This window comes from Lynx rufus, unplaced genomic scaffold (genome assembly GCF_022079265.1).
Source record: "Lynx rufus isolate CCGP_SWC_20201006 ecotype Redwood Valley unplaced genomic scaffold, mLynRuf1.p SCAF_5, whole genome shotgun sequence".
Taxonomy (NCBI): domain Eukaryota; kingdom Metazoa; phylum Chordata; class Mammalia; order Carnivora; family Felidae; genus Lynx; species Lynx rufus.
The window spans coordinates 145,323,712-145,345,438 of record NW_025814867.1 but is presented as its reverse complement, the minus strand read 5'-3'; the positions used below and the strand labels follow the sequence as shown (position 1 = coordinate 145,345,438).

At 44.6% G+C, this 21,727-nt stretch overlaps 1 protein-coding gene across 4 annotated transcripts in view; it reads left to right on the top strand.

The window, feature by feature from the left end:
• Nucleotides 1-21,727, top strand: part of TIAM1 (TIAM Rac1 associated GEF 1) — a 208,228-nt gene that overhangs the window by 152,828 nt on the left and 33,673 nt on the right. For 3 of the 4 annotated variants that reach the window (XM_047100050.1, XM_047100047.1, XM_047100048.1), the window contains one exon: nucleotides 11,972-12,075. In XM_047100050.1, the coding sequence (XP_046956006.1) occupies nucleotides 11,972-12,075 (104 nt within the window). Of the gene's footprint in view, nucleotides 1-11,971; nucleotides 12,076-16,624; nucleotides 16,780-21,727 lie in introns of those variants that run through there. The other variant, XM_047100051.1, reaches the window with a different exon arrangement.

Below are 21,727 nucleotides of genomic sequence, written 5' to 3'. Positions count from 1 at the left end.
TGTTTCCAGGGAGCTGTGTACCCCTATGGGGAATGGAGACCACAAGGCTATTCTTTTGTGTGACCACAAGATGGCAGGATTGATCCCATAAAACTCAGTTCACAGAGACTGATGTTTCTATCTGTACTATGACTCTGAATGAGGCTTGTTGTGTTAGGTTAGGTTGGGTTATTTAAAGATTTTTATAAGATCTGGATGTACGTACCATGTACATACAGTGTATTTCAACTTTCTTTGAATTTTTTTTTTTCCGTCTGAGCCCTTCCTGTGGGCTATGGATATAAAGCAGGGGTTGGCAAACTACAACCCACAAGCCAAATGCAACCCATGGCCTGTTTTTACAAGTAAAGTTTTTTTGGAACTGTTTAAACAAACTGTTTAAATAAAGGTTGACTGTCCGTATTTTGGGGTGTTTCTTCTTTAAAAAATTGTGTGTGTGTGTGTGTGTGTGTGTGTGTACGTTTTGCAAATTTTTATTAAAATTGTTTTAATTAAAATGTATTTGCATGCATGTATTTATTTTAGAAATATTGAGTATATTCTGTGTATATAGTAGCTGTCCCATCTTTTATATGATGGAGTTTTAAACCTAACTGACCTCTACATAGTACATGTTACCTCCTTCAGGCCAGTCACCTTTGAAGGCTGAGTGCTTAATCCACCAAATCTACCGGTGTTTAAAACACATTAAAATTTCCATTTTGGAATCATTCTTAGAAGATGTATCCATTCCTTTGCTTCTTTTCCAGTTAAACGATACTATTTTGCGATGATCAAAATCCTTCAGAACACAGTCCTCTGGGTCAAATTCAGGTCATTAAAACTGGTTCAAGCATAAAGCAAAAAGGTAGTCATCGTGTTAGTTTTCTTCAGCATTAACACGTTCCAGAAGAATTCTCAAATGCCTTGGGCAGTGGCGGTCCAACTGGAGCAGCTGAAGCCTCTTTGCCTTCTTTCTGGTCGCTAGCAGCTCCTAGTCCCCATTTCACCATGAAAAATACAAGAGGCAAGGAAACAGGATAAAATGATCTGAAAGACTGCTCCGTAATGAGGCAGAGATAAAGCAGCATCCACTGACGGCTGCAGTTAAAATAGTAAAGAAAACAACTAGAAAATTTGTACAATGGGGAGGCTGGACTATCACCTTAGTCTAAATTTAGAAGGAGCTAAAAATAAGAAGCATCCTGAGTGCAGGTTTGAGGTCCGATGCAGGGACCGTCTTAACGGTGGTCACAGTGGATGTTTGGCCACCTTGACGGAGGGCCAGGCAGTGTCTCAGGGATCCTGGGGTCCACGTGAGCCCTGGCCAGTGCCCAAGTAGGCAGGCGTGGCCCAATCTTGCCCTCAGAACCCTGAGCTGAAATATGGGACTAACTTCCAGCACTGGATTATTTCTGAACCCCTTTGTTGCATAAGTTTGTTTCCTCTCTGAAAGCCCCACACCCTAGTGAGATAGAGTGGGCTCTGGGACCATGTTTCTTGGGACTAAGTCCTGGTTCTGTGTTTATTAGCTTTCTGTCTTTGAACAGGTTATGCTTAATCTCTCTGTGCCTCAGTGTCCTTGTGCATAAAATGGGGATGATACCACAGTACTGTCTCACTAAGTTGTTGTGAGGGTTAATTGAGTTATAAAAGTGAAGTGTTTTGGGGGTGCTTGGGTGGCTCAGTTGGTTAAGCATCCAGCTTCGGCTCGGGTCATGATCTCGCGGTTCATGAGTTCAAGCTCCACATAGGGCTCTGTGCTGACAGCTCAGAGCCTAAAGCCTGCTTCGGATTCTGTCTCTCTCCCTCTCTCTCTCTCTCTCTCTCTCTCTGCCCCTCCCCCGCTCATGGCTCTTTCTCTGTCTCTCAAAAATGAATAAATGCTAAAAAAAATTAATAAAAATAAAAGTGAAGTGTTTAGGTCTTAGTGCTCGATAAATGTTACGTGTTCAAAGCACAGTCTCTTATGGAGACATGAAGATTTGTGGCTTGTAACCGGAAGCTGCTCATTTTTTTATCTCTCTGGTCTCTCCTCCATCCACCTCAACCTGCAACAGGTGAATTGTCTGAGAACTAAGTTTATGAATACCTTACTTAAGTATTTCCCTTTCCCAGGCAGAAAGAAATGAATTCTGCTGACTAGGTGCTGAGACACCTGGGCCCCTTTTCAGAGATGGTGATTCCCATGACCTGGAGTGGGGCCTGGGGGTGCATTTGTACTTGTGGTTACTTAAAACTCAGGGGATTCTAACGTGCAGCTGGGATTGGGATCCACTACCTTTGCTCTCCAACGGTCTTTGTTTGTTGATCCTCTTTTGATTGTCTTGGTAGAATGACAAGGTGATTGGAAAGTCATGGTCATACGCAGACCATCTGTGGTGGCATTTGTTGACATCATATTGTGGCCTGAGATTTTTGTAATGGAAATCCGTTAGGGGATGTGGAGTGTGTCCCCACCCTTGTGTCCCTTGAGAAGGAAGCGTGGCAAATGGGTTGCTGTGTTGGCTTAGAAAATAAGAGACCTCATCCTCTGTGTTCTCCCTGAGACTCAGCTTCCCATCCTCAGTCATTGACCACCTGGGGTCCTTGTCAAAATCTTTCTTGAGCTACTTTCATCCCCCTCCCCCCACCTTTTTTTTTTTTTTTAATGTTTGTTTACCGACGTACTGGTAAGAAAATGGAGGAAGGATGTCTAGACAAAAAGACAGTCCCTTGAGTGGCTGTTGTTATAGAGAGAACCTTGGAGTGAAGAGGAAGCTGAGGTAGGAAGTTGCAGCACTGTTTGTGTGAGGTTTCCAGAAAGCCTCTCGAATGCTCCTGTGTGATTTATTTTGAATACTGGTCTCCTCTGGAGCTACTCACATTTGGGGCCAGGTTATTCTTTGTGGTGGGGGGGCTGTCCTGTGCATTAATGTAACCACTGTAAGTTAACGGTAGCCCCTTCCCCGAGTTGTGCCAACCAAAATCTCTTCACATATTGTCAGCTGTCCCCTGAGCAACAAAATCTCCTCCCTTGGAGAGCCACTGGCCCGCTTTACTAGAAGGAAAACCCACATTACCCAGCTAGGGAAATATTCACAGTGAGCATCAATATAGAAAAGCAAATCTCGGTGTACAATAATTTTGAAAGGTTTTATTAAACACTTATTGAGGGAATTCTAACACAAATACCCTTCTCTGGCATCTCCCCCTGGGCCTCCCCCACCCACTGCCTTTTGAGTCAAGGGAAGAGCAAAGAACAAATAAATGCTTATTCTGAGGCCTTTCTCCCAAGTGTGAGTAGGATTGTTCTGGCATAAGATATTTATCATTGAAATTAATTCTTGGCACAAAGGTATTTCTTTCAGTAATTCTGCAACCCCCACATTTTACGCAAGTTGAAAGAATCACTACAGAGCATCAATGGTATCTTTCCAAGGCTTCAAAACATCTGTTTGCGTCTTTCATTTTAAATCCCGCCATCAAGGCTCACATCCATTTAATTTTTATGGTGAATGCAGCTCTGCTTTATCTTCTCTAAAATTCCTCTCGCCGGGTTGGGGCAAAGCCGGTGCCCTCATTTAGCTCAGTGTTACAATAAAAGCGCCAGAGTTCAGCAAACTGGAGTTGGTTCTTGTTTGAAAAGTGGTCATTATGGAAGCCGAGCTAGGCGTCTGCAGCTCACTCCGGCCTATGCGCGTCAAGGACAGTTAGTTGGGGCCATCGTTGTTTGGAGAGTCAAGCGCCTCCCTCCCCCCTTGATATACCTCAGGCACATCTGTCTGATGCTAAGTGGAGGATTAGAGTCTGTCCGAGTACAAATACCCCTCCTGGAGGAAGTAGATTAAGCAGAGTTTGTTGTAACAGGAAAGGCTTCTGTGACAGTTGGGAGAGCCCAAGGCACCTTGGCCAGAGGACTGGTTGAGCACCCACCACGGACAGTTGTTTGATTTGCGGGCAGCGCCTGCTTCCCTCAGTGCCTGGGGAACGTACAAGTCTATTTCAGACCGTTGTTCCGTGCAGATTGTCTGGAGCTTGATTCTGAAAACACAGGACAATCAGGCAGCGGGAGACACAACAGAGAAATAGGCACCGCACAGATTTTTTTCCTGCAAACAAATATGGCCCCATCCTTCGGAGGCTCTGAAGTCTCCCAGATACCAGTAGCACACGGTCTTCTGTCTGTTTGTTGATAAAATTTGGAGCCATGTGCGTTTTGTAAACTGTCTGGGCCCCCTGGTTTTGTCACACAGCACCTGGCTTGCTTCCTGAGGCCCTGCTGGTGAGAGCCAAACATCTAGTCCTGATTTCCGGCTGGATTGGGTTGACGACACCCTCGAAATCCTGTGTGTGGGGAAAAATGGTTCAGAATTTCAGAGCCTCCGTGTGTGTATTTTAAGAGAAGAGTAATGAACCTTGTATTATTTGGCTTTTACAACAGATTAACAGAGTCGGTAACGCTTAGATCTACGGTTTTTGGGGATGTAAAAATTTCTCTTCGTAGAGAAACGGACACTGAGATTGTGTGAAATTTGGCTGGGAACAAGTTATTTGTCAATGAAGTCAAAGTTGGAGCACTTTAACCTATTCTTTTTTTTTTTTTTTTTTCTTCCCTCTGTAATTACTTTTGCTTTTTGGCTTTGTTGTGGAATGTTTATGCTGATCCTATACATATATTATGAGTGTTTCTATGGAATTCTTATATGACAGTAAAGTGACTAAAAAGCAAAATAAAATCCTGGCCTAGTGGTTAAATTTCAGCTAAATGTTTTTATTGACAGTATCTAACCTTTTCTTGCCCCCTTGTCCTCCAATCATTTTTTTTTTTTTCCTCACAGAGCTTTAAACTCAGGCATTAATCAAGGCGTTATGAAAATCAGTGTTATAATTGGTCCCTCTTTGGAAATGTTTGATTTGGAGAATCTGCTTATGTAGTACACATAGTTAGTACATCTCATAAGCGAAAGATTTTTATCTTCTTTCTTTAAGTCCCAAAGGGACTTAAATGGAGCCAGAGTGAATGTGTCTCAACCAAGTAAATTAAAGATAAATCTAAACGTAGGCTTACATTGATGTGTGCATCCTGCTAGTTGTGAGTGGGCTATGCTCGTCACAAAGGTTTTCTTGGTCATCAGAGCATTGTTATGATGTGAAAATCATTGTAAGGATTTTCTTTTGGACGGGGAAGGGTCAGAGGGAGAGGAAGAGAGAATCCAAAGCAGATTCCATGCTTAGAGCGGACCCCAACGCAAGGCTCGAACTCCCGAACTGTGAGATCATGACCTGACCCGAAACCAAGAGTCCGATGCTTAACTGACTGAGCCGCCCAGGTGCCCCGATATGAAAATCATTTTAAAAAGTGAAGAAATGACCGCACCTATTTCCAACAATGAATGTTATTTATGGTGCTTCTAGGTCCCGTCTCCCCCAGCCTCAGCCCTACTCTGTGCTTCCTCATTCTCTGGGGCTGCCCAGCCCCCTGTCAACCCACTGTCTCTTCAGATTTGGCCCCGCTTCTTCTCTGTGCTGCCACATGGCTACTGGGCACCTCCTCTGTGCCAGACGTTGTGCTAAACGTGGGGATGGAATGGAGGCGAGGTGGCGGCTCCCTTGCTGTGACCACTTCTTCAGCCACCTCTCAGCCTTATCTTCGGCTCTCCCATCTCTCTGATGGTCAACAGAGCCAGTGTGTGGGGGGGTGCACTAGGGAGTAAATGGGGGCAGCTCCCTCCGGGACAAAGAAGAAAATTCCTTCGGTGTCTGTTGTTGGAGGAAAGTCTCTTGTAGTGAAGGTGGCGGAGACCTGAGATATAGGATGTTGCAAAACTGTATTGAGGCTGCCAAAAAACCCCAGCGGTGTTTTTGCATAAGCCTTTTAAGCTGGGGGATGTTCGGAGAAGGCCTTGAAGCATAGGAGCCAGAACGTGACCTCATCTCTTTGAAGTCCCTGTTCCTGCCTCTCTGGCTTTCTTTGATTACTAAATCCCCCTGACCCATTTCCTGGTTATCTTCTGCTGGGTACCAAACCATCCCAGGACAGTCAATTTCCTTGCTCGTTCTTCTGGGTTTGGCAGTTTCGGGCGGGGCTCAGCTGGGTCCTTGCTGCCCTTGCCCAGAGTGGCACATTTGGCTGTGTCGTCTGGTGGCTTGACTGGGGCTGGGTTACAAGACGGCCTCACTTGTACGTTTGGTGCTTGGTTGGCTGGACCTCAGGAGGCTAGCCGGCGGTTTGTCAGGTGAGCTCAGAGATCCTGGGGGCAAACCAGAATCTGTAAGAACTCGTGAGTCCCTGGCTTGGAATTTTTGTCTCACCATCTATGTCACGTTCTGTCGATTGAAGCAACTCACAAGGCCAGTCCCAGTTCGTGGGGTGGAGAAGAAGTGACACAGAAGTCTGTGCTCAAAGGGATGGACAGAATCATCAGTTTGCAAACAGCTCTACCAGCTGCATTGCTCTTTCTCTCTTATTTTATTAATTTTTGTCTTCAGCTAAGGGCAGAAGCATCGCATAGTGAAGTGGGAAAGAACACTTGCTTTAGAATCGGATATACCTATAGATACTGATTCATAGGAGTCCCTTTATTAGATATTAATGTTTTTGCCAGTTATATGTTGAAGATAACTTTTCTCAGTTTATACTGTGTCTTGTTGCATTTTGACAAAGAAGGGTTTTAATTTAATTCGATTTATTTCTTTTTTAAAGTTTATTTATTTATTTTGGGTGAGAGACAGAGGGGCAGAGAGAGAGGGAGAGAGAGAGAATCCCAAGCAGGCTCCGCACTGTCAGCACAGAGCCCGATGCGGGACTCAAACTCACGAACCGTGAAATCGTGTCCTAAACCGAAATCAAGAGTTGGATGCTTAACTGACTGAGCCACCCACGTGCCCCAGAAGGGTTTTTAATTTTAATAAAATCTGATGTTTCTGTCTCCTATGATTTGTGCTTTTTATATCTTATTTAAGAAGCCCTTCTCTTTCCTAAGGTAACCAACCTTGTCTTCTGTATTTTCTTATAAAAGATTTTATACTTGGGGCTACTGACATTCTTCTGGTGTATACCCCCCTGGTATTGATTTTTGTGAATGGTGTGTGTTAGGGTACAACGTTCTATTTCTCCATGTCAGTAGTCTTCTGTCATAACGTTTAGCAGATGTACCATTCTGTTCCCTGGGGTCTGAAACAGCACATTTACTGTGTATATCACGCCCCCCTATGCGGAAGGGCCGTTTCTGGGCTCTATGCTCTGTTAGCCTGTGCTTTATAATACATTTTGGGATCTGGTAGGGAAAATACTGTAACCTTGTGTAATCTTGTTCTTTTTCTCTAAAACTGTCTCTGGTGTTACTGGCTTTTTGCTCTTTTGTCACCAATTCAGTTCCCCCAAAATGCTGCTAAGTGTAGTCTGAGGCTGAATACAGACTCTTTGAAATTTGTTGAGGTTTATGTTGTGGTCTCATGTGTGGCCTGCTCGTATAAATTGCCGATCCTTGGGGAAGATGCACACTCACAAATTCTTAGAAAAAGGGTTTGAAATCTATTCATGGATCAAGCTTAATAACGATTGCTACATCTTCACGTGGTGGCTAAATCTGTTTTGTCTGACATTTGTTGCGCTTTCTTTACATTGGCCAACTATATCTTCCCGTCCCTTTAGTTTTTTTTTTTTTAACGTTATTTATTTTTGAGAGAGACCGAGCGTGAGTGAGTGGGGGAGGGGCAGAGCGAGAGAGGGAGACACAGAATCCGAAGCAGGCTCCAGGCTCTGAGCCATCCGCCCAGAGCCCGACACGGGGCTCGAACTCACGGACCATGAGATCATGACCTGAGCCAAAGTCAGATGCTTAACAGACTGAGCAACCCAGGTGCCCCTAAAAATAAGATCGTCAGAGGGTGCCTGGGTAGTTCTGTCCATTAAGCGTCCAACTGTATTTTGGCTCAGGTCATGATGTCACGGGTTGTGAGTTCCAGCTCTGCGCTGACAGTGCAGAACCTGCTTGGGATTCTCTCTCCCTCTCTCCCTGTCAATCCCCCGCTCACTCTTTCTCTCACTCAAAATAAATAAGTAAACATTAGAAAATCAAACTTTTTAAAGACACAATGCTATTGCACACTTAATAGACTACAATGTAGTGTAAATATAACTTTTATATGCACTGGGAAACCAAAAAATTCATCTGACTTGCTTTATTGTGATATCCACTGCATTGCAGTGGTCTAGACCCAAACTCACAGTATTTCCAAGGTATAGCTGTATATCCCTTAGAGAGGTGGGGTTTGTTTGTTTGTTTGTTTTGTTTGTTTTAGTGAGGTTCTATTTGTAGCAAACTTTCTCACTCTTTGTTTCTCAGAGAACATTATATTCTCCTTATTGAATAATATTTTAGCTGGAAATACAATTCTATATTGGTCGTGTTAGCATTTGAAGATTTTTGTGCTTTCTTCAGATAGATCTTTTATTCTTTCTTGAACTTTTATTCTTATTGAGCATTTTATTTCAGTGGTTAGTTTTCATTTTTAAAAACTCTGTGGAAAAAAATAAAAAATAAAAACTCTGTGAATTTACCTGATCTTTTCTGAAGTTACCTCTTGTCCCTTTTTAAAAAAATATATTTTTATGCATACTTGCCATTCTGTATCTGATGATTACAGTATCATTCCTTGGGAATCTGCTTCTGTTGTTTATTGTGTCTGCTGCTTCTCACTCATGGGGACCTGGTTCTTCCTGGGTTTTCTAATAATGGACTAGGAGTTTTTATTTGATCAAGCTTTATCTCTGGACATTATATGATACTGTTTTTAAGAGTGAATTCGTCCAGAGGGATTTTGATTGTGTCTTTGCCAGAGCCCTTGGAATACAAATCTACAATGATTTTAAGGTAGTTTGTTCATCTTAAGTGTCACAGACTGAATGTTTGTGTCCTGCCAAAATCTATACATTGAAGCCGTGAGCCCCGTGTGATTGTTCTTTGGAGTTGGGGCCTTTAGGAGGTAATCAGGCTTAGCTAAAGTTGTGAAAGTAGGACCCCATGATGGGGTCCCCCCATATGGGGTTAGTGTCCTCATGAGGAGAGCAAGAGAGCAGAGCTCAGTCTTCCCTTACGTGCACGAGGAAAAGGTCATGTGAGCACATCGGGAGATGGTAGCCTTCCACAAGCCGGGGGAAGGGTCTCCACCAAGAATTGAATCTGTGAGCCCCTTGACATTGGACTTCCATCCTTCAGAACTGAGAGAAATAAATGTCTGTTATTTAAGCCACCACCTCTGTGGTCTTTTGTTACAGAAGCCCAAGCTGACTAAGACATAGGCAGAATCAGACAAGCTTCCCTAACCTAACCCTCCTCCCCTCCCTTCCCCTTCCCTTCCCTCCCTTCCCCTTCTCTCTCCTCCCCTTCCCTTCCCCTTCCCTTCCCTCCCTTCCCCTTCTCTCTCCTCCCCTTCCCTCCCTTCCCTTCTCTCTCCTCCCCTTCCCTCCCTTCCCTTCTCTCTCCTCCCCTTCCCTTCCCTTCTCTCTCCTCCCCTTCCCTTCCCTTCCCTTCCCTTCCCTTCCCTTCCCTTCCCTCCCCTCCCCTCCCCTCCCCTCCCCTCCCCTCCTCTCCCCTCCCCTCCCTTCCCTTCCCTTCCCTTCCCTTTTGCCAATGAATACCTGTTTCTTTTATCTTTTTACATCTTTTTAGACCAAGGGTGTAGCCCTTCAAAGGAACCGTGTGAATGAATGCGGGAGATTCAGTTCCAGGTCTCCAACTTGTGCCCATCTGACACCTGTTTTCTGTCTCTGGTCTTTACAGTTGAAACCAGAGTCTCCATGACATTGGCTCCCAAGCTGTGATGGTACCGCTGTTGGGAAATGTGTGGGTGCATTTTTATTGGCACAGAGATTGGGGAGTGCTAATTGTATTTAGTGCCCAGGAGCGAGGGAGACTAAGTGTCTGCCAAATGTGCAATTTTGTACTCCGCCCCCCAGAATTGTTCCTCTCCTAACACCCATAGGTCTCTTTCTCTCTTTGGGAAACACTGCTCTAGGGTTTGGGGACTGATGGATTTACTCAATATCGCCACAGCTTTTAGACTGGCCCCACCACACCAGCTTCTTTTATTGTCTTCATTTTGGGCCCTGGGACTCGTTGGAGCTCAGCTCTATGTTTAAAAGGATTTTGTTATGTTTTATTTATCATTCTTAAGTGTTGTGTAGAGGTGAAGTTCCCTCCTTTCTTTCCCTTCCCTTCCTCCTTCCCTCCTTCCTTCCTGTCTTTGCTTTTCTTTTTTTTCTTTTCTTTTCTTTTTCCTTTTCTCTTTTCTTTTCTTTTCTTTTCTTTTCTCTTTTCTTTCTCTTTCTTTCTTTCTTTCTTTCTTTCTTTCTTTCTTTCTTTCTTTCCCTCTCCCTTCCCCTGTCTCCTTCCTTCCTTCCTTCCTTCCTTCCTTCCTTCCTTCCTTCTTTCCTTCCTTCCTTCCTTCCTTCCTTCCTTCCTTCCTTCCTTCCTTCCTTCCCAGGATACCTAGGACCACTGTATCATTAACAATGAAATCCTTTCATCTGTTTTCTCACTACCTTGTGAGCATCGGCTGTCCCCCAGGCATTGCATTACACAGTGGGGTCTGTAGAGTCACAGCAGTTGGCTGTACAGGCAGGGGGGTTGCCATTCTGCAGACTGCAGTGTGAATGGTGCCCTGTGGGCTGTGCTTCCTGGCTGTTTAGGACAGTGCTGAGTGAGCCGTGGTTTCTGTGATCCAAGAGCTCAGTGCTTAGCAAAGTGTCCCTAAATGAGCTCATCCGCTCCTCCGCATTGGAGATCAACTCTTGCCCTTTTCTCTGGCCCCAGCCTCTAGGCCATTGCCCCCGTACAGAGTGTTCAATCACTTTTTCCCCATGGAGGTGACAATATGATATAGTCGATAGCCACCAAGTTGACTGAGCTGCTTTCTTTGACTGCTACTGCCATATGGTAGAGTGAGCCAGTAATTAGAAAATCCTAGAGCCAGAGCAAAAGGGAGGACACAGACAGAAACTTTCATTCAGAGTGTATTCACTTTGTTGGTGCTTCATTCCAGAGGAGGAGGGGAGACCACAGGATACCATCTTGGAGCAGTGCTCGCTGGGAGGCGGGCTTCCTTCCTGTTTCCCAGCTGACTTCGAGTCCAAACAGAAAGTGATGCCAGGCAGGTTATGACTGTACTGGTGTCACTGGATAAGGCAACCTCTTTGCAAACCCAGGCTTTCTCATCGGAAGAGTCAGAAAGTGGCTCCCTTAACTGTCTCATCTTCTATCCTGTCCATTTATAGTGATGGTGCTGTCGTCCCGGATCCAGTTCCAGACTGGTTTGATTATACCACTGTCTCATCAGATTAGCTAGAGGTTTTTAAATGTCTTAGAGCCTTGGAACTCCAGGTGTGGTCCGTGGACCTACAGTACTGATTGGTGTCATTGTGGGGCTTGTGAGAAATGCAGAATTTTCGGTTCGACCCCAGATCTTTTGAATCTGAATCTGCAGAGTGTGATCCCTGTGGGTTCAGATGCTCTTTAAATTTGAGAACCCCCCCGCCCCCCGCCCCCCGCCCAGAGGCCTGTGATTGCAGTGTTCTCTTCCTTCTCTTTTACATAGAGTATGCCGGGAAGTATGGAAGTTTGGTGTTCTGTTTATAGCTTGCCAGACTTCGCAAAAACAGGTATCATACGTATTGTGGACCGAATGTTTACGTCCCTGGGTCCACCTCCAAATACCATGGCGTGGGAGGTTAGGGCTTCAACTTGAGTTTGTTGTGGGGGGGGCGGGGCGCATCATAACAATTAGGTATTGGAAAAAAATATATATATATATACGCTATAATATAAAAATAATACTAGTAACAATAAAAACACACTTACTGAGCCAAGATCGTGGAGCTCGTATTTGGAGGGTCTCACAATGTATGTACCTGTCGTGAGCCTGACCCCGTGCCCCGCTTTGCACAGGCATGGCTTTTAGCAGTTGGTGCACATGCCGACCCTCATTTTCCTCTGATGTCGTCTTGCAGGGCACGGCCTGTGCGGCGAGCAGGGCAGTGGTGCTGAGACCGCTCTGGAGGAGACCGAAGGGCCGGACCTGGAATCCTCAGATGAAACTGATCACAGCAGCAAGGTGAGAGATTTTCATTTTCACGTCCCACGTGTCAAACCACCGAAGAATCACAACTGACACGTCACCATTGCAGCCGTATGCGGTTAGGAGGCCTCTCCCCGGGACCAAGTGCTTTTACTCTGAGAGGTCACGAAATAAGACACAAAATCCAAATTACCACCTTGGTCACAAACCTGTGCGTGAGCCTACAGGGCAGAAGTCCCTTTGCATGGGTTCAAGTCTCATTTCATCCGATTTCCTTCTTACGTCTCCGTCTGTGCTTGAAAAGGCAGTATCCAGTTTGTGTGCCGCTGGGTCAGTTACACCTTCTTGTTCTTCTGGTTTCTGCACTGAACTCTTCTTGGATTGTCTGTGTGTGGCTCCTGTTAAAGGGAAAGAAACCATCTTTTAATTTACTCGAATAGCATGTTCCTTGGTTGGCTGAGGCCTTATTCTGCCTCTCTTTGGTGGAAGGCCGTGTATTTGTTTCCCATAATTCATCATGCTTCCACCCTTCCACCCTCACTTCCCAGAGGGTTCTGTGGATCAGTAAGTAACGTCTTCTTAGCACAGTCTCCAGAGTACGACAGTTTGAAAACCTGGTGTTACCTCTGTCCAAAGGCCCTTCCGCAGCAAAAGTCATTGTATGTGATTCTGTCTCTGTATTTATTCACCTTAAAAAAAAAAAAAAACCTGGGCGCCTGGGTGGCGCAGTCGGTTAAGCGTCCGACTTCAGCCAGGTCACGATCTCGCGGTCCGTGAGTTCGAGCCCCGCGTCGGGCTCTGGGCTGATGGCTCAGAGCCTGGAGCCTGTTTCCGATTCTGTGTCTCCCTCTCTTCTCTGCCCCTTGCCCGTTCATGCTCTGTCTCTCTCTGTCCCAAAAATAAATAAACGTTGAAAAAAAAATTAAAAAAAACAAACAAACAAATAATACGCACGTGTTTATTTTGATCCCTCTACCTAGCTTTTGTTCTTCTGTTTGATATTTACCACTTGCCCTGATCAAATCCTGTAACAGGGTGATTCTTGCCTTCCCCAGTGATTGGATGACTGGGGAGGTCAAATTATGTAACAGTAGGAGAGCACGTTGGCCAAGGAAATATGTAATTCAAATATGAACCCTTATTTTAAAAAACCTGCATTTCTCTATGTGTCTTTTTTTTTTTTTTTTTTTTTTTTTTTTGTCTCTCTTGGTGTTTCTGTCTCTGTAAGACTCTCTTGAGTGCCTGTGTCACTTTTACCCATGTGTGTGTTTTTGGTCATTATGGGATTACCTTCCTTGGTGTCCTAAGTTGGGCGCAATATAAAATGTAATATTTGAATATAAAATTTAATATTTAATATTGAAATTTAATATTTGGAAATTTAATATTTGAACTTTCAAATTTAATATTTGAAACTAACTTTAATATTTGTAAAGGGCTTTATGTTGGTTATTAATTAAAACGCAGATGAATGGTAGGGCACCTGGGTGGCTTCGTTGGTTGAGTGTCCCACTAGGGCTCAGGTCACGATCTCGCGGTTCGTGAGTTCGAGCCCCACATCGGGCTCTCTGCCGTCAGCATGGAGCCCGCTTCGGATCCTCTGTCCCCCTCTCTCTGCCCCTCCCCGTCTTGCATTCTCTCTCTCTCTCTCTCTCTCTGTCTCAAAAATAAGCATTAAAAAAAAAATCCACAGATGAATGGAAATACACACATTTCATTTAAAGCCAAAAAAACCCAAACAAACAAAGACTTGCTTAAACTTAACTTTTTTATGTTTGTGGCCCTTACTTTACTTTTACATACTTGGGGGAGGAGACAGGGATAGCCCCCCTCAGGGAGAAATGGATATTTCCAAACTGGGGTCAGATATTTCGAAAGGTATTTATTAAGTTATTTTGTTATTGAATGTTAATTCTCAGTTTCTAATTTGATTTAGGAATATGGCTGTTTTTCCTATATCTAAAACATTAATCTCTGAATACTTTTTAACTTGGATCATTTTTACCTCACTGTAATAGCCCCGTGTTCTCATTCCTTGTGGATTTTGAGATTGTTTTCATTTAAAATTTTGTGAGTCATGAGGTCCTAAACAGGGTCCTCTATAATATTAGGTCTGGCAGTGGAGAGGAAGGAAGGGGCCCTGGGGTTTTGTTGACTGCCTGTGGATGCCTGTCTGACTTCATGGTTCTTTCTCCAGAGAACAGGCCCTACAGCTCACCTGGAACAGACAGGGTCAGGTGCAGGAACAGGCCAGCTCGTCCCTGGATTTCACTGTACGATGCTCAGTGCGCTTTCCTGACAGAGAACTGCTTCAGAGTTATTGATGACAAGTTTGGGTGATGATCAGTATTTTTGAAGCTAGTGCAGTGACCCGTGCTAAAACCATAGGTTCATCTTTTCTTTTCACCAGGTTGGAGGGCACTGTGTGATTCTGTACCTGAAAATACTCCCTAGGTTTGCTTTGATTCACATTTTATCTTTATTTGAATGATTTTGTCACTCAGCCCAAGTTAGTTAACTAAATTAGCCTTTAATGAGTTACTTTCTCACTTTGTATATTTGGAAGCAAAAATCTTAAGTTGTGCAAATGGTTCTTCTGGAGTCTGGGTCCTACTGTGGATTCTTCTACATATTGGGCACCATTCATATTAACTTCCCTCATGCTCGCAATACCTCTGAGAGAGAAATCCTATTATTCCCTCTATCTTATAGGTAATGACATTGGAACAGAGAGGTTAACAACTCACTGAAGGTCACACAGCTCTGAGATGGCAAAACCAGGCCTTGTATTGTTATCGGCTATGCTAAAACTATCTTCTGGCCAGATTGGTTAAAGTGTGGTGTTAAATACCAAGTTTCAGTAAAAGGAGTTAATTAATTAATGTGCTGTGTAAGTCAATTAGCTAGAAACTCATTAGCCACTTAAATATTTTCTTAATGCTTAAGCTTTTGGGGTGTCTTGTCCTATGATTTGAAGTAAGGAATACCTGGGGGTGCCTCAGTCAGTTAAGCTTCCAACTTGGGCTCAGGTCATGATCTTGTGGTTTGTGGGTTCAAGCCCCGCATCAGGCTGTGTGTTGCCGGCTCAGAGCCTGGAGCCTGCTTCGGATTCTGTGGCTCCCTCTCTCCCTGCTACCCCCTCCCCCGCCAGGGACACGCCTGAGCTCTTGAGCACGCACGCGCTCTCTCTCTCTCCCTCTCTCTCTCCCCCAAAAGTAAGTAAACATTTAAAAAAAAAAAAAGGAAGAGCAAGAGTTTCTTGATCAAGCTTATTCTTTTGACATGTCTCCTAGATCAGTAATTCTTCTTGAGAATAAACCACATGTTAATTTTTAAGTTGTAAGCTGCCGTAAACACGGAAGGATGGTTTAGCCTTTGCTTCGAATGCACCAGGCTGGGTGTAGAATGTAAAAACAAGTAAATAAACAAACAAGTCAAGAAATGACATGAAATGAAACAAGCAGTCATTTTTTTTCTTTATTCCTGCTGAGTGTGTGAAGACTGTTGATTTTTTTGTTTAATATTTTTGTTGCTCTTCCTAAATGAATTGCTTTACAAAACATTGGGCAGAATACAAGAGAATGCAGGCTTGAGTGTAATGTGTTTTTTGATTTTTTTTTTTTTTTTTTTTTTTTTGTAAATAGCAGTTTTCGCTATTTGTGGCCTTTTGGGGTTAAGCAAGTAGATAATTATGAGCTTGCCGGGCATTGGTGGCCCTGGGGTGGGGGCGGGGCTCCCACACCGCAGGGGGGCAGTCTAGCCTCTTTGTGAGCCACCTCCCTCCTCTTGTGACTGTGGTGATAGCCTCAAAGGGGGCCTTCTCCACCGGCCACTGGTTTCTCTGCTTCTCCTGGAAAACTCTTGTCTCTGGAAATGAATGCTGATGAGCTCCCGGCTGTCGTTACGCATCCCAGGCCCCCTGGCAGCTGTGATTTTGTTTTCCCTTTAGCCAATGTATTAGAATAATTTTCAGAACATTTCCATTCTGAAAGCCTTGCTTCTCTCTTTTTTTTTTTTTTTCTTTTTAATCCAAATTGGGATTGTCTTGGAAATGTCTGCTTTAGTAACAAAGCATTAGCGGAAGATGTGAAAACATAAGCTGTTCCCAGAACGTAGTTTGTTTTTATTTATTTATCTATTTGTTTTTTAGTGCCTGCTCCCGACTCAGTGAGAGAGGGGTGTCTTCAAAGTTGTGGGAGCCTGCCGGGTTGAATATCCCCGAGCACGAGCACGGCGTGACGCTGGCCAATCAGCTGATCTTGGCCGCAGAGCAGACTGCTCACATCCTGGGCAGGCTTTTTCGGCTTTGTGTTCTGGTCCCTTTTGGTTCTCCCTTTCTGGAACTTTTGTTGGTTAGCCAGGTGAAATCAAAGCATGAATTCGAGTCCGCGAGTTAGCCTTTGACCCCATCCCAGAGGCCGCTGACGGGAAGAGGGGTGCTGGTCTGGGGACGGGGGGCGCACTGCTGCCCTCCTTGCTGTGTTGAGATGCGACAGTAGGTTTCACCGGCGAGCCCGCATGGGCTGTCTGTGTGAGAGGATGCTCCCTTGGGAACTGGAAGGCGTTTGGCGCTCTCGGGGTATTTTAGGAAACTTCTCTTTCTGTGCGGAGCATGTCAGGTGGTAGCATTTCCATGAGAATATATTCCTGATGATGTCTGCACTGTGGAAAATAAAGCGCAAGCCCAGGATCGAAAACAGTTACAAGTCCGGTGACTCTGTGTATCAGACGCTTCCTCTGGTGAGCATGTTTGAATTCTGTCTTGTTAACCTTGTTTGTTATGACTTTCTAGCTGAATTGTCTTCCAGCCCCGTTTCCCCATATTGCATCTTTTTGCCCTCCAGTTCCCCTTGTTGATAAAGAGACATGTAGTTTAGCATGGGGGTGGGCATCGGTAGTTGGTGTGAAGCCGAATTTGCCTCGAATCTTCACATTTATATATATATTTTTTCATTCTTAAATGGCCTGAAGATGTAATGTGTATTTTGTTTAATAATTTTTAAAAATGTTTTACTTATTTTTGAGCGAGAGAGAGACAGAGCGCGAGCAGGGGAGGGGCAGAGAGAGAGAGGGGGAGCCACAGAATCCGAGGCGGGCTCCAGGCTCCGAGCCGTAGGCACAGAGCCCGACGCGGGGCTCGAACTCACGGACCGTGAGATCATGACCTGAGCCGAAGTCGGACGCCTAACCGACTGAGCCACCCAGGGGCCCCAGTAGTGTGTATTTTTAAAACGAAGTGAGAGTTGAGTTTTCCCCCTTTCTTTTGGCTGTTGAGATTTCGAGTGTGTTTGTGTTATGTGTATGGCAAATCTCCCCTAACCCCACCTCAGAGTGTTCCGCATGTGTTTCTGGAAGAAGGGTGTTCACCTTGCCTCCTATAACGTTTTAAGGGTTTTGGACTTTATCTCTGCTTACTTGAGAAGGAGATGTTTATAGATGTGTTGGCGCAGGGAATGTGTTGGTGGTTTGACGTCCACTGACTTCTATTGTATGTGTCAGTTCCTGTAGTAAAGTGTTGAGTCCCTAACAAGACAATCTGGTGGGTTAATGACAAGGACTAATTTAACCAAATCACATTGAACTTTTAAAAATAGCTTCATATTAACATTGGAGTCTGCCCGCCGTGCGATCTTTGTGTCACTTAGTGCAGCTTGAACTTTGGCAGTAAGTACACCCGATTTACTCAGTTGAGCCTTCGTCCTTCCTAGAGGTCTCTTCTTCAAAGTTTGTTCAAAAGGAGACAGAGAAGGTGATGGAAAACTATGGGGATTGCCATTGTGTATAGTGGTCTCTGAAATTATAGAGAACATGACTTTGGTGTTTGTCTCCAAAAGAGCTTAAGTAAAGGTTATAAGATTTTAGGCCACTCTGGCCCCTTTTAAATCTGTGGGATGTGTTAAATCGGTCACACTTAAAGGACAGTTTTAGGACTCTGAACTCCTCTAGAGATAGAAATTGCCCTCGGTGGTTGCATAACAGGAAGGGCTTAAACAGCTGGGTAGCTTGAGTCAATAGTGTGTACTTAAAAGCCTCCCCCTTCTTTTTGTACTTTCTTTTCATCTTCCACAGGAAGAAAGCGATATTATAAACATTGAGCTTCACGCTGGCCCCAGTAAAGTGGTCCATTTCCTCCTGCAATTGTGTACTCTCTTCTGCATGGTGGTTGGATAATTCTGAGCTATGGCAGTAGAACGGCTTTGCTACCTTGAACAGTCTCTAACCGGCAGCTCTGAAATGCCTGAAAGTGCTTTTCTGTTTCCAGGGTGACTGATTGCAGTCCTCAAGCCGGGAGAGGTCTGTACTTCTCCCGTTGCAGAAACCTCGCTGTCCCCTCCTCCCGAGCTGCCCTTCTCCGCTTGTCCTGGTTCCAGGACACTTGGCTTTCGGGAGTGTGTTGAGAACCCCCCACAGCAGCCGCCTCCCCAGCATCTCTGACCCCGGAGCTTGGTGTAGAATAACGAGGAGACCACAAAACGCTCCGTGACAGAGCGGGGGAAGCTTTGCGTTCCTCGTACATCCTACATCGTGGCCTAGCTCCCTAGGACCTTGATGTTAAAAAAAGAAAAAAAGTTCTGGCCACAGCATAGGGTCAGGGGGACTTAAAAGTTGGGCCACAGCATACAAAATCTCTGCATTCTTCTAGAAAATACCTGCATTTCATACTGCCTTCTAAGGATGTTTTTTGGGTCAGATTTTAGTAAAACAAAATTCTCAAACTTGATGACATCATTTTAGGTTAAGTGCTTCCAAGCAAAAGTTTCCTTATGAGCTTTGTAAAACGTGCTTTGCCAGTATGCACTGTAACTTGGAATTCTGTCTTTTTATTCCATATTTAAATAACATGGAATTGACAGTAAGCAGACTTCGTCCATGTTGAGATTACGTCCATGTTCCTCGCGGAGTTTATATCTTGAATCAGAGAACAGGGTTGCCCATGTTGAAACTTCATTAACCCCCTCCTCTGTGTTAGAGACCACCTAGCTAAATCTGTCCTAAGCTGAGGATTGTGTCTAATAAGGAAGGGATGCCTAAGGCTTTGAACTCTCAGAAGAGGACTTAAGGGAATTTGGGGGTGTCTCTGGGATGCTAAAGGTTTTTCCTAATAGAATCCAGAACTTGGCTCAGAGCGGGAGAAAGAGGAGTAGGCTGGGTATTTGGAGTGAGGTTGGATAGGACGTGGCTAGGTTTAGATGCACCATAGCCCTAGCCCACAGCCCACTAGCTCTCCCCTTGGACCTGCTTAAAATAAGGATACCAGACCTTAGAAGTAGTGAACTTCACACAGGTAAAGTCAGAAGCTCTCCTCACACTCTTGAAAATGGAAACCTCAGAGTGTGGTGAAACCAAGGGAATAAAAACCTGGAAAGACTTTCCCACACCTTCCATTACTATACATAGATGTCGGGGAGAATGGCAACAGGTCAGTGTAGTGAGAACTGGGAGCACAAAGGGAAGTGTCTTCTGGAATCCTCTGCCTTTGCTATGTGTCAGAGTCCCCAGGTTGTAACTTTGGCCCCTCCTGAAAGTGTGAGGCACCCTTGGTATACCATAGGAGGACATTGGATTTCATGTGGTAACCTGTCTAAATGATAAAAGTGCAGAAAGGTGTATTGCATCTCTGATGGGAACGAAGGGATGGATTTATTTATCATGAGGAGTAGCTTTGATGTTCATCTGCAGGGAAATGGCAGGTAGCTGTGGTTAGTGCCGGGCCGGTTAGAAAAGCTTTGTGAAAGGAAAGGTGCCAGTTATACGTTTGTTGCGTTAGTTTCCTTTGCAGAACGCTAAATCTAACCGGTAAAAGTCAGGTGGGAAAAGCTGGAGAGCAGGGCAGTTACTTGTCAGACTTTCTCGCCCACAGGATTTTAGTTTTGGTGAGGTTTTCTCCCCTAACCCCCCTGTCATGTCTATGTTATAATGCAGATGGTATAAATCATCACTGGATCATTTAAAAGACGTGTGAGCATTTTTGTTACAACGGGTCTTTTATTCCTGTGCCATTTTTAAGACAAAGCCATATTTAAACTGGATGTTTCAGGGTGACAAGTTAGTAAAACACTAACATAACTAAATAAAACTGTGTAGTTGGTTTCTACAGAAACAAGCTTTGATTAAATTCTTTTTTAACGGCCTTGTTGAGATATAATTCACATATCATACAGTTGAGCCCATTTTGGTGAGTTTTTTTTTTTTTGTCAGTCACTGAAGGGAGGATTCTTCATGGGAATATTCAATGTCTGGAACGCTGAATCCGTAGAGAACATTGAACAGTGCCCCTGACAGGTGACTAATACCTTCTGGCACATAAGACTAGGGTTAGCGCTAGCAGCGAATAAGCTGCGGTCACTGCAAGAGAATTGAAAGCATAATTTTGTGGATTTGGCTCTACTCTTGGCTTGTCATGCCATTGTTGTTAACGTATCCTTGTTAGGTTCTGATTTCCCTAGTCCTTGTCCTGCCTTTATTCCAGGCTCCCTTCCCTTGGGGATGTGCTAATGAAGAAAAGGCATATTAATGTTGGCTGCCCTCCTCTGCGTTTAAGAGATTGCCCCCATGGGGTCCCCTTGGTTTTAGCTCCTCTGCCCTGCACAAAAATGCCAGCGTTGACTTTCAGCTCTGGGCAGCAACTGTTGTTTTGGGGAAGATGTTCTTCTCATGTTCTTCCTGGGTACGTGGGTGATAGAAGTCGTTCTTTATTTGCACACGTGTTGATTGGGAATAGTCTGTGCTGAGGGATGAATTAGAGAATGGAAGCCGGGGAGAGGAGGAGGAGGAGGAGTGGACAGCCTGCCTTCGAGGAGATACCGGCAAACATTTGTAGGGTGGCACATTTGGACAAATATTAATAAACTAGATTTTGTGCTGCGAAGTAGCCTCTGGAGTCATTCCACCAGGGGCTTTAAAAAATATGCTGGCTCATCCCATCCTGGAGATCCTGATTGAATTGACCTGGAGGGTTAGCTGGGCATGTTCCCCAGGTGAGTCCCATAGGCAGCCGAGGTGGCCAAGCACTGGGCCCAGGGATTTTCAGCAGCACTTCTATCACCCACGCTCTAGAGAACTGTCTTGCATAACTTGGAAAACTGGAACTTTAGAATCCTAGAACCCTCAACTTCTACCCGAATCATCCTGGACAGAGACTAGGTGGAGGCTGGACTCCCCCACGGAAGCCTTATTCAGGGCCCAACAGCCTTTATTCCCACAGAGGAGGTATCTTTCTGTTTGCAGAAGCTATAGAGACAGAAATTTTTTTTTTTTTTTTCTTAAAATATATGAGTATCTGTCATCTAGAAGGTTGCCTTAGGGCCAGTCTTTAACAGAGCCAGAAAGAATCTTAGCTTATAAAATCATCTTCTGACGTTGCAAAGTATAGTTTACTTACCTGGGGGTTTGCTAATTAATTAGCCTTGTTATTTTGAGTGGAATGCGTTTCATTTTTCTGTTTCTCTGTCCCCTTATTTGTATGCTTCTTGCAGAGTAGCTATGAACACAGGCTTTGATCCACACTGCCTGGCTCAAATCCCAGCTCTGCCACTTTGGAGCTGTGCAATCTCAGATGAGCTCCTTAACCTCTCTGGGCCTCCTTTGTCTCAGCTGTTTTGTAGGAATGCTAATAGCCCTTACTCACCCTGCGGGAGGGTTAACTACATCAGACAAGTGCCTGGCATGTGGTGAGCACTCGGAATGT